The 12,399-nt window shown below is 47.1% G+C and overlaps 1 protein-coding gene across 7 annotated transcripts in view; it reads left to right on the top strand.

The window, feature by feature from the left end:
* Positions 1-12,399, top strand: part of Ezh2 (enhancer of zeste 2 polycomb repressive complex 2 subunit) — a 69,940-nt gene extending 57,541 nt beyond the window's left edge. For 5 of the 7 annotated variants that reach the window (XM_048340417.1, XM_048340415.1, XM_048340414.1 and 2 more), the window contains 12 exons: positions 309-400; positions 1,851-2,091; positions 2,681-2,850; positions 3,244-3,338; positions 4,066-4,106; positions 4,539-4,664; positions 5,713-5,891; positions 8,193-8,288; positions 9,121-9,202; positions 10,204-10,284; positions 10,400-10,484; positions 12,087-12,399. In XM_048340417.1, the coding sequence (XP_048196374.1) occupies positions 309-400; positions 1,851-2,091; positions 2,681-2,850; positions 3,244-3,338; positions 4,066-4,106; positions 4,539-4,664; positions 5,713-5,891; positions 8,193-8,288; positions 9,121-9,202; positions 10,204-10,284; positions 10,400-10,484; positions 12,087-12,147 (1,349 nt within the window). In that variant the 3' untranslated portion in view covers positions 12,148-12,399. The remainder of the gene's footprint in view (positions 1-308; positions 401-1,850; positions 2,092-2,680; positions 2,851-3,243; positions 3,339-4,065; positions 4,107-4,538; positions 4,665-5,712; positions 5,892-8,192; positions 8,289-9,120; positions 9,203-10,203; positions 10,285-10,399; positions 10,485-12,086) is intronic. The other 2 variants (XM_048340419.1, XM_048340420.1) reach the window with 1 other exon arrangement.

Raw genomic sequence — 12,399 nt, 5'->3', positions numbered from 1 at the left:
AAGCCTAATTTTGAGACTGTCTACTGCTTGTGTGGAAGATGTTAAAGACTCAATGTTTATAGTTAATGGGTTCTGTATGTTAATTATTAATGCAATAAGAATATAAGCAAGTACCTAATCACTCCATAGTTTACTGTGTTTCCACCTTGCTTAGAGGAAACTAATAGTTTAGTAAGAATTAGGAGGAAAGTTGTGTAATGTAAACCATTCATCAGCAAAATTACAATCATGGTTCGGTAGTCTGGGAAAATAAAAAGTGAGTCTTTTCTATTTACGTTCAGATACTTTGTGTTTACCTTATTTTGCAGCTTTTCATGCAACACCTAATACATATAAGCGGAAGAACACTGAAACAGCTCTCGACAACAAACCCTGTGGACCGCAGTGTTACCAGCATCTGGTAAGATGTGGTTGGTTTTTATTCCGGAGGGTTCTTATTGGAGTTTCAATGCTGAGCTTTGGTGGAGAAGTAAAGCCAGCATTCGTACTGTCCACCCCTGCACTTGTGTTGGCCAGGAGACTGGTAGTGCTCTCACTCGTGGTCTTTCCTAGCTCATGCATTGCACGATTTAGTTGTGCAGGAATCCTTGTTGTTTATCTGTTACCTCCCTAGCAACATCTGAAGGGCATGTAGGATCAAAGACACATATGTAAAGTTAATGCCAGCGTGAGGTGCGGCCCATTTAACGTTAGAACCTTAGCAGTGACGCGCGGTAGTTCTCAAGTGTTCTCTTGACTGTATCCCTTCTGTGAGTGCTAGGCCCTAGAGTAGAGCTGTACTGTAGAAAGTGATGGAGAAAAGGTAAGGGATTAGGAAACTATAAGGTAGGAAGCTTGTTTTTACGGGTACTATCTTATTGTTTACCATTTCCCCTCTTTGAACCAAGCCACTCCTACCTAGGAACTAAATGGGTATATATTGCCTGTTGGATTTTGGAGAGAAGATTCAATGAATGGCACCTGCAGAAGGTATCCTATTTTTAAGCAATTTGGTTTTGTAGACTGAAGTATAAAACTGTTAGCTGCTCTCAAACTTCTCCCTTCTATTTCCACTAAAAAAATGGAATTCTTGAGCACTATTGTATAGTATTCTTTAAAGGCAGAACGTTTATTTGGCTCATCTAAAATGTTTCTGTGGTCTCTTTATAAACCATGCTCTTACCATTGTTTTATACTTTGAGACTGGATCACTTCACAGTGCAAAATGTAATAAGCCTTGGAGTCTGTTCCTGAAGTTCCTTTCATGTCTTCCTGTGGCTGTGCCTCCTTCACAGGAAAAAGTATTGGCTGTTTTAATAGTAAGGCAGAAAGTGATAAAGTATGCATGTTTCTGTTTTGTATTTTTCTTGTATACTTTAAATAGCACCTTTAAATTACCTTAAATTCTCTATAGGAAGTCTGACTCGTTGCTGTTTAATCAGCTAATATAGTTCACAAATTCACCATGTAGAATTGTCTTGCTTGATTTCCGTGCTATTGTAGTAAGTTATTAAGCTCATTGACATTTCTGAAGTTTTCAGATCATGAAAAGTGAGTACATTACTGGATATTGTATATGTGCTTACTTGAATGAACTAGGGAAGGGAAAGAAAAATGAGGGTGTAGCAAATATGACAAGAAATGTACTCATTACCTTATTATGTAACTGTACCCCCTTTGCACATCACCTTGTCAGTAAAATCTAATTGAAAAAAAAAAAGTGAGTACATTTAGCTATGCAGTGATTGTGATGAATGGATTCATTGTGATAAATCTCTGGGCCAGTTTGCCTTATGCAATATCTTTGTATTCTCTTTTACCAAAATGAGGTTTAGATCTTTCCACTGATGCTGACCATTTTCACTTTTCAGGAGGGAGCAAAGGAGTTTGCCGCTGCCCTGACTGCAGAGAGGATTAAGACTCCACCGAAGCGGCCAGGGGGCCGGCGGAGGGGCCGGCTTCCCACCAACAGCAGCAGGCCCAGCACGCCCACCATCAACGTGCTGGAGTCCAAGGACACGGACAGTGACCGGGAAGCAGGGGCTGAGACCGGAGGGGAAAACAACGACAAAGAGGAGGAGGAGAAAAAGGATGAAACCTCTAGCTCCTCTGGTGAGACAGATCTCACCTCTGGGTCATTTCACCGCTGCATTACAAGTTCATATTGTGAAGATTAAGGATGTAGCATACATGCCATACTTCTTTGGGTTGGTTCTTTTGAATAAACAAGCAGTCTAAGATCAGGGAATTCTTTCACAAATGTAGCTGAATTGTTACAGATTTTCCTTCCCTATGATGTTTGCCCTAAGGGCCAATCCAGAGTATTCCCACCCTCTGGGTGCTTTCTTTTCTCAGGGCACTATGAAATTCTGATCATGTGCTTTTAATGTTCTTGATGACATATGAATGGATTTGGTTAGACAGAAAACTAGAGAACATGTTTGAGTATTTTACCGATTGAATTTTAGTTGTCTTTTCAACTTTAGGAGTTACATCTCTACTATAGCAACAGTTTGAGGACCCGTTTGTGTTTATTTTCCTAGGCTATTAAAAAAAAGGCAACTTCATGGTTGGGATGGGAGAACCTTTCTGGAATTGGTTCTAGCTTCATTTTATCCTAAGATACAGTTAACTTCCTTCTGTGTTCTTAAGCATACCCTGAATTTTTCTTCTTGACTTGTGCTAACATTTGGTTTTGTAGAAGCAAATTCTCGGTGTCAAACCCCAATAAAGATGAAACCAAATATTGAACCTCCTGAGAATGTGGAGTGGAGCGGTGCCGAAGCGTCAATGTTTAGAGTCCTCATCGGCACCTACTACGATAATTTCTGTGCCATCGCGAGGCTAATTGGGACCAAAACATGCAGACAAGTAAGTATCCTGGTAAAAATATAGGAATAACGTATGTCCCATGTCCAAACATATGCAAAGTCCTCTTCGTCTTCTGAAAAGAATTCCATTTCTTTTTTGCCCAGAGAAAATGAAATGAACATCATTCTTTGGTTGAGTTATACAATTTCCTCGTTTTAGATTTAAGGCCAGGCTAATAGATTTAAAGAGCTAGTAGGCTGACCCTTGACACTGTGCCTCATGACCACAATGTGACTACTGCCTTTCTCCCGAAGAGATAGAGTGGCAGCGACGCCCACTGGGCCCCAGCTGCCAGCAGTGTCATAGGAGAGGCAGGCGTTTTCCCAGTGTGTGGGAGCACAGGGCGGCTCCTTGGCACCCTGCTGTCCTAACTGTGCCTGTGCCTCTCCTCAGGTGTATGAATTTAGAGTCAAAGAATCCAGTATCATAGCGCCTGCCCCTGCCGAGGATGTGGACACTCCTCCAAGGAAGAAGAAAAGGAAACACCGGTGAGTGCGGCAGAGCCTCAGGACAAGCCCACAGAAGACGCAGGCCATGTCCCAAGGGTGGACGCTGCCTTTCACTTGGACTAACGACTGTAACCTGCTGTCAAAGATAGATAGGCGGCAGCCCTGTAACCCAAGCTGCTCAGGTGGCTGAGATCTGAGGATTGCGGTTCCGAGCCAGCCCAGGCAGGAACGTCATGAGATTCTTTTCTTTTCTTTTTTTGCCAGTCCTGGGGCCAGAGCTCCGGGCCTGAGCACTGTCCCTGGCTTCTTTGTGCTCAAGGCTAGCACTCTGCCACTTGAGCCACAGCGCTCCTTCGGCTTTTTCCATATATGTGGTGCTGAGCAATCGAACCCAGGGCTTCATGTATACGAGGCAAGCACTCTACCACTAGGCCACATTCCCAAGTCGTGAGCTTCTCCACCTAACCACCAGAAACCGGAAGTGGTGCTGTGGCTCAAGTGGTAGAGCACTGGCCTTGAGCTGACGAGCTCAGGTACAGCGCAGGGTGTGGTTCCTCCATCTGGCATCACCACAGCCCAGGAGCCTCAGCAAGCCGCTGCTGGAGTCACTGAGCTGAGTGCGTAGCTTAGGACTCTTCCTGGCCTTACCATACCGCCTGCTAGATTAGTGCACAGGTGGGTGTGTGGTTAAGCAGCTTGGCTGGATTTACAGCCATGATACTTGGGCCTTCCCCAGAAGATGATGTATTTTCCTCTGTTTTTGCAGGTTGTGGGCTGCCCATTGTAGAAAGATACAGTTGAAAAAGGGTGAGTAGCTTTCCATTTAACTTGGTTACTGTAACAGTGTTTACCTCGTTCTCATGTTTTAGAGTAGTAACTGGACTGGAGTTGGGTTATTCGGATTTAATTGTTTTTTTATACAACAAACTAACTTAAATGAAAGATAACCTGTGGATGAGTCTCCAGTCAGTTATCTTTTGGAAACGAAAGCTGATTGGATGGAGTGAGCCCGAGAGAAGCGCTGTGGAAATGGGCTGGAGATGTGAGGCCTTGCTACAGCCCTTGGGGGTGGGAGGTGACTCTTGCGGTTTGCCGTGGAACTTACGCAGCACTGTAAGTACGGTGGCAGAACCCAGCAGGGAGCTCCGCAGGCAGTGGGGAAGGATGTGCTCTTGTTAACTGTGTGACCGTTTCCCATCTCCCTGGATTCATTGGCTGCGTGCTGTTGTCTTTACTCAGACGGCTCCTCTAACCATGTTTACAACTATCAACCCTGTGACCATCCACGGCAGCCTTGTGACAGTTCGTGCCCTTGTGTGATAGCACAAAATTTTTGTGAAAAGTTTTGTCAATGTAGTTCAGAGTGTAAGTATTTGTTGCTTTGATGCAATTGCATGAGAACCGAATAGGCCTTTGGTTGGCAATTTAACCTAGCAATTTACACCAAAGCATAAGGACATGGCGCGCTCCCTTGTCACTTACTTTACGAAACCCATTTATTCTACAAGTACTCATTGATCCCTTAACTGCACTGTCCCAGTGTCCGGTCACCCTCCTGGGCAATGTGTGTGTGCGCGCGCGAGTGTGTGCATGTGCGCGCACGCAAGTTTAGGCAGACTTGTATTGAAATACTTGACTTTTCTTTCTTTTTAAAAAATTATCCTTTGATCGTTTAAATTGAATGATAGTATATTTGGCATAGACTATAAGGGGAAATCTAGAAGGAGCTGCCCAAACATTTTGGGGGCACTAGAAGTTGTTAGGGTTAGGAAGATTTTAGTCTTCGGAATGAAGAAAAGGTAGCACAAGGGTAATGGATTTTTGTAGTTGTTTAAAGACGTTGCACAGAAAGCTTGTATTCTAATGACCAGGTTTGAACTATCGGGGCTGGTAGATTGGTCCAGGACCATGGATGCTGTGTAGTTCAAACTTGAATAAAATTCATATACTTTTTTTTTTTTTTTTGCCGGTACTGGAGCTTGAACTTCAGTCCTGGGAGATGTTCTCTGGCCTTTTCTGCAAGGCCGGCACTCTACCACTTGAGCCACACCTCCAGCTTTTTGGTGATCACTTGGAGATAAGAGTCTCATGGACTTTCCTTCCTGGGATCCTTAGATCTCCACCTCCTAAATTGCCAGGAGTCCAGGTGTGAGCCACGGGCACCCAGCCTCATGTACTGTTTACTAAGTATGAAGTTGGAAACAGACATTCAGCAGCGATCTTGCTTGGTCCTAACAGTTTTGCATTTGCGGTTCCGTCCTTTCCTCATCCACGCGGTGGAATGATAAGATGGTTGTGAAGGGGGAGATGAGTCCGTCAGGTGCTCTGCACAGTACTTGCCACTACCTTTATGCAAGTGTTTGCATGAGTGTGGGTGATGGTGGTGGTGATGATGCTGAACTTATCTCTGAAGGTCAGAACCGCTTTCCCGGATGCCGGTGCAAAGCACAGTGCAACACCAAGCAGTGCCCGTGCTACCTGGCTGTCCGAGAGTGTGACCCCGACCTCTGCCTCACCTGTGGAGCTGCTGACCATTGGGACAGTAAAAACGTGTCCTGCAAGAACTGTAGCATTCAGCGGGGTTCCAAAAAGGTAAGCGGCAGTCTCCACCGCAAGGTCAGAAGGTCGTTTCATCTTCTGGTGTCACCTGGCTTTAGACAGACTGCTAGGCAGGGGCAGCGGAAGTCAAGCTGCAGCTGAGGAGAAAACAGTCAGGTTTTCTATGGGGAACTGCCGTCTTTCCCATTTCCCAGGGAATGCCCCACTTGGTGGCGAGACAGAGTAAGTAGGTCTTAGGTACCAGGCATTTCTAGTTGCTTAAAAGATGACAGATTTCTCTTTAAGTTAATATGTTTTTTTCAATCCAAACAGATGTTAATTTTTATCACAATAGAGAGATCTAGTCTCATCAGGTGGAATCTTTAGGCTCCTGTCTTTTCAGAGTGAAAGGTACAGTTTCCCACGGCAGGGGTTTGTAGGTGTGTCTTTGTGTAATAGCCCTGAGAACGGGCCTCTGGAGTGGCTGGATGCCCAGCCCCCGGGGGCGCTAAGGCGTGAGGGGCCCTCCAGTTTCTTGCTGCCTGGATGTCATCACAGTGACTTCCTGCTCAGCCTGGGCTGTCTCACGAGATCCTGTCTCACAGATCAGTACAAACTTGAAAGTGGGGCTGGGATATGGCCTAGTGGTAGAGTGCTCGTCTCGTATCCATGAAGCCCTGGGTTCCATTCCTCAGCACCACATATATGGAAAAAGCAGGAAGTGGCGCTGTGGCTCAAGTGGCAGAGTGCTAGCCTTGAGCAAAAAGAAGCTCAGGGACAGTGCTGAGGCCCTGAGTCCAAGCCCCAGGACTGGCAAAAAACCAAAACCAAGCAAAAACTTGAAAGCCATACATCCAGAAATTAGGAGTTTGAAGTTTGAGAATAGCATTGTAGGCGATTTCAAATGAAGCAGTTACTGAGCAAAATAAGCTTTTAACGGTAATCTTTTTAAGCATACTAGCTGCCATTTCTGGCCCCGACTCCCTTGTGTTCACTGCAGCGCCCCCCTGTGCTGCTCTGCGCATGCGCGTGGTGCGTGTACGGCTCGGGTGGTCATGCCTGAGCTCACCCCACTCTTCAGAGCTCCTTCTGCCTGAAATCCTGCCCCACGCAAAACATTCAGCTTCTCATTCCTTCCCTGTGGCTCTGAAGCAACACCTGTGACCCTACCACGAGTGGTCTGGCTGGCTGTGCAGGGTGATTGTTTTTAGGCTGTCTGGCAGTTTCCTCCAGGCGGCCTCCCTGTGCGTGGTGCCGGGCCGCAGGGCGATGTGCTCTCATGCTCACCGTGCTCCTTCCTTGTTGACGTCCTTTACTTCTCAAAGCAAGCCTAGGTTATCAACTGGGGCTCATTTTAATTCAGAATATTTAATTTTGTTTATGATCAGAAAAGTGAGAAGCTCACCTGATGGGAAAATATAGAATGGACCAGAACAGCATAGTTCAGGAGCTTGCTTGATCTTAGAGCCTTTTTCAAGGTCACAGGAAGATTTTGGTACCATGGGTAATAAATAGTAGGAAAAAGACTCCAAAAGGAAGAAAGCTGCCATGATCAAAATGGCAGACCCCCCCCCCCCCCCAATATGCTCTGTCTAGAGCCAGACAGCACTGGTAATAGAAGAATGGAGGGAGGAGTCTGAGAGGAGTGTGGTTGGTGTTTCCGTATTTAATTGTGTTAGCCAGATATGGTGGTTCACCTCTGTCCTCCTAGTACTTGGGAGACTGAGGTAGGAGGAACATGAGTTCCACCACAGTCTGGGCTGCCCAGAGTAAGATCTTGTCTCAAAAAGCTCAGAAATGTACGACAGGAAAGCATTGTTGAGGAGGAGAGCTTTGTTAGGCTGATGGCTTCACAGGTTTCAGTGCCTGATTCCCAGGCTGCGTGTGGTGAGGCAGCGCAGCAGGAAGGGAGCATGGAGGGGAGGGGCTGGGGTGAAATCCACCCTGTAGTCACCCACTTCTGCAGCAAGGTCCCCTCTAGTTCCTGCAACCTCCCAACAGTGCCATCAGTGGGTTAGAGCCCTCCTTAGCCATCAGTACACAAGACTTTTGGGGGATACTTCATCATCCAAACGAACAAAATCAGGGCTGAAGGGGGGCATAACTATGCAGCAGTCCCTGAGCGTGCTCACTGCCGTAGCTGTAGGGGACCCATAACACCAAAGGCTGGTCTGTTCCCTCCTGAAAGACATGGTCTTCATAGTTTGCAGTTGTGCTCACCTGCTTTTGTGCAGATTGGATCTGCCTGTGTGTTGCCTTGTGGCTCTTGGGCTGCGGCCTCCCGTGGCACCTTGGGCCTCACTGGGTAGTATATTTGTCACCAGTTCTGATATGTGGTTGTGTTTTGTTCTTTAGCACTTACTGCTGGCACCATCTGATGTGGCAGGATGGGGGATTTTTATCAAAGATCCTGTACAGAAAAATGAATTCATCTCAGAGTACTGTGGAGAGGTAAGGCAACGATCACTACTAAAGTGGTAGTATCTTTTTTTTTTTTTTGGCCAGTCCTGGGGCTTGGACTCAGGGTCTGAGCACTGTCCCTGGCTTCTTTTTGCTCAAGGCTAGCACTCTGCCACTTGAGCCACAGCGCCACTTCTGGCCATTTTCTGTATATGTGGTGCTGGGGAATCGAACCCAGGGCCTCATGTATATGAGGCAGGCACTCTTGCCACTAGGCCATATCCCCAGCCCTAAAGTGGTAGTATCTTATAATAGCTTTCTTTGTTTTGGAATGATTTTTATTGGAGAAATCATTGGGTTGAATTAGAATGAATTAACATAAAATGCTAGGATTTATTATGCTTGTGGATCTGGTTTGCTCAGTGACTGGATTGCTTTAGTTTTCGCCGTGGTTAGCTTTTCTCACCTGGGGATTGGGGTGGATAGGGACGATGCAAGCTTTACTCTGTGGAGACTGCTCTGCCTAATCCACAGCCCAGCTCACAGTGACCGCGAACACGAGCGTCGTGATATTATCCTCTTGTCACTTGCTGGGTTAGGGACTGTATTGGAGGGCCAGCTTCAACTGGATTGAAGCTACAGTTTGTGTGTTTTTTATTCAGCCAGCACACTTTTGTCGATCGTTTTCTCTAAGCTTATTGCTTGAGATAGAGAGATCTCTGCCTTAGAGGCCTTAATGCGCCTTCACAGCGTGCAGCCCAGTGGAGTGGAGGAATGGGCTGGAGGATTCTCAGGAAGAACCAGGACACCCTTGATGGGCTCTTGTTTGTTCTCACAGGCTCCACCTCACCCCAAGACATTCTCTTCCTGTGTTTCTTTTTAGATTATTTCTCAAGATGAAGCTGACAGAAGAGGGAAAGTCTATGATAAGTACATGTGCAGCTTTCTGTTCAACTTGAACAATGGTATGTGTTTCTGAGCCAGCAGGCACTTAGTTAAAGTTGGCTTGAGAACCTTCTACTGGCAGAGGATTTAGAATAGAGGCCAGCGACTGACCACAGAAGGCTGGCTCCGGCAGTGGCCCTGCTGCCTCTTGTCTCATTGCCTCATGGATGCGGACTGGCTGGACTGGTGCAGGACGTGGCCGTCCTCATGGGACCCGTGCAGGCCTCCTGTCCCCGCTCCATGCTAAGAACCTGGCGGTCTAGGAAGCCATGCTTCCTGGTGCTTGTCCCTGAGAGCCTCTGACCTAGAAGGACAATGAGAACCAGATCTGAGCGTGCCTTCCAGACGCGCCAGGATGCCGACTGCGTGAAGTAGAAGTGTGCCCAGAATAGGACGGACTCAGAGAAACGGTGGGCTCGAGGGAATGGGTTTTCTGGCAGAGTTGTTAAGTGTGAAAGTTTTGTTTGTTTGTCACGTGGCTTGAACTCAGCCTTTTCTTTATTTCTTTATTTTATCAAAAGGCTGGTGCTATGCCACTTGAGCCACAGCTCCCCTTCTAGCTTTTTGATTATTATTTGGAGGTAAGAGTCTCACAGACTTTTTACCTAGGCTGGCTTTGAACTGTGATCCTCAGATCTCAGTCTCCTAAGTAGCTAGGATTGATTAGAGGCTCCAGTTCTTTTTTTTTTGCCAGTCCTGGGCCTTGAACTCAGGGTCTGAGCACTGTCCCTGGCTTCTCTTTGCTCAAGGTTAGCACTTTGCCACTTGAGCCACACCGACACTTCTGGCCTTTTCCTATATATGAGGAATCAAACCCAGGGCTTCACGTATACGAGGCCAGCACTCTACCACTAGGCCACATTCCCAGCCCTCCAGTTCTTGATATTGGGGAGAAATTACATTTTTTAAGCCATGATTTGCTCAGGTGTATACACATGTGCGTGTGCACACACACACATTTATAGCAGTTAAGAATTTCAGGTCCTCACTGGATTGTGCTTGTTTTATTTTTTTTCTTTAGATTTTGTGGTGGATGCAACTCGCAAGGGTAACAAAATTCGTTTTGCCAATCATTCAGTAAATCCAAACTGCTATGCAAAAGGTAGGTTCTTGGGAAGTCAGAATTGGTCGCAGGACTCTCGCTAATGGGCGTTGGTTCGCGCTGTGGCTTGTCCCAGGCTCCCTGCTCTCTGACCCCATCGTGTCTCTCCTTCCAGTGATGATGGTCAACGGCGATCACAGGATAGGAATCTTTGCCAAGAGGGCTATCCAGACCGGTGAAGAGCTGTTTTTTGATTACAGGTTGGTAAAGACCATTTCAAGTGTGGTCTTGAGGGCTTTCCTTCCTGCGCCGTGACATGGGGGCGAGCTGCTTTGCATTCAGTCTTGTGCTGGGTCTTCTGTCCCGGGAGGGGTCGTCGCGGTGTGCCCAGCGTCTGCTAGGGGCGTGGCCACCCTCTCCTCGCAGCGTAGCTCCTCCTGGTCTGCTTGCTTGTTTGCTTGCCGTCCTGGAGATTGTACCTCTGGCCTTGCAGCTCAAGAAGCAAGCTTTCTGCCACCTGAACCTCAGCCCCAAGAATTTTTTAAAATTTTAATTTACTGTTATTATAAAGGTGTTTTACAGAGGGGTTATAGTTACATAAAGCAAGTAAAGAGTATATTTCTTTTTGAACAGTGGCACTCCTCTTGCTCTCTTCCAGTTCTAAATTTTTTTTGGGGGGGAGGGGTGCAGTCATAAGGCTTGAACTCCGGGCCCGGGCGCTGTCTCCGAGCTCTTCAGCTCATGGCTAGTGCTCTACCTTTTTGAGCCACAGCGCCACTTCCAGTTTTCTGGTGGTTCATTGGAGATAAGAGTCTCATGGATTTTCCTACCCTAGGCTGGCTTTGAACCGTGATCCTCAGTTCTCAATCTTTTCAGTGGCTAGGATTATAGGCATGGGCCTCTGGTGCCTGGCCATCGTTTACTGTTTTAAAAGTCAAGCACTGTGGCAAGTATCCACTCTGTTATGCTGTGGGTTCTTTGGGTGGGTGGGGGAGCTGCTGGGGTGCTGGAGACACAAAGCCCCTGGCCGCGTTGGACTCCCGGCAGGTATCTGCCTGGCAGTTTATCCTTAGCGTGCACTGAATGTTTATTTAAATGATCAAATACACGTTTATGGTCTACTTGGATAATTTTTGTAGCTGAGCCTGCATCCTATCGAGAAACACTTTTTTTTTTAATTTTTTACTTTTATTATATTTAATTTCTTTTACTTAGTTTCATTCCTTTCTTCTTCTTCTTTTTTTTTTTTTGGCCAGTCCTGGGCCTTGGACTCAGGGCCTGAGCACTGTTCCTGGCTTCTTCCCGCTCAAGGCTAGCACTCTGCCACCTGAGCCACAGCGCCACTTCTGGCCGTTTTCCATATATGTGGTGCTGGGGAATTGAACCGAGAGCTTCATGTGTAGGAGGCAAGCACTCTTGCCACTAGGCCATATTCCCAGCCCCCGAGAAACACTTCTTGAGAACTGAGTTACTGCAAACTAGGGCCCGTGTGTACCCAGCTCTAGTAGCATGCTGCGGTGTTGAAGGAGGGAACCCCAGGTGTGCCCCCTGGGCTGAGCTTTGGCTCGTGGGCTGGGGGCGCCTGGCACCCCCCGCAGCCCCCAGTTACGGCAGTACAGCGGCGTTGGAGGGCTGCGTGGGGCAGAAGCTCCCGGTGGCTCCCAGCCCAGATTTGTTCAGTTGAGAGCCAGCAGCTTCTCATCTGGGGGTGCCCCGCCTTCCACAGAGGGGCCTGTGTGTCGTGGTGCAGTTGGGGGAGAGCTTTTAAAAAGACATTGTAATGCCCCCCTGAATTGGGCAGGGGGGTGGAGCTAAGCTCCCTGCAGGCTGGACGCGTGCTCCTTCCTGTTCCTGTGTTTCAGATACAGCCAGGCCGATGCCCTGAAGTACGTGGGCATTGAGCGAGAAATGGAAATCCCTTGACGTCTACCTCCCCCTCCCGGCAACAGCGGCCTTAGCGTCAGGAGCCTCCAGGACCGTGGGCGACGTAGAAGAGAACGCGCAGTGTGAAAGTCTGAATTTGCAAAGTACTGTAACGATAATTTATAGTAATGAGTTTAAAAATCAACTTTTTATTGCCTTCTCACCAGCTGCAAAGTGTTTTGTACCAGTGAATTTTTGCAATAATGCAGTATGGTACATTTTTCAACTTTGAATAAAGAATACTTGAATTTC

Source organism: Perognathus longimembris, chromosome 2 (assembly GCF_023159225.1).
Source record: "Perognathus longimembris pacificus isolate PPM17 chromosome 2, ASM2315922v1, whole genome shotgun sequence".
Classification (NCBI taxonomy): domain Eukaryota; kingdom Metazoa; phylum Chordata; class Mammalia; order Rodentia; family Heteromyidae; genus Perognathus; species Perognathus longimembris.
The sequence above is the reverse complement of the archived record's forward strand: the minus strand, read 5'-3'. Positions and strand labels throughout refer to the sequence as shown.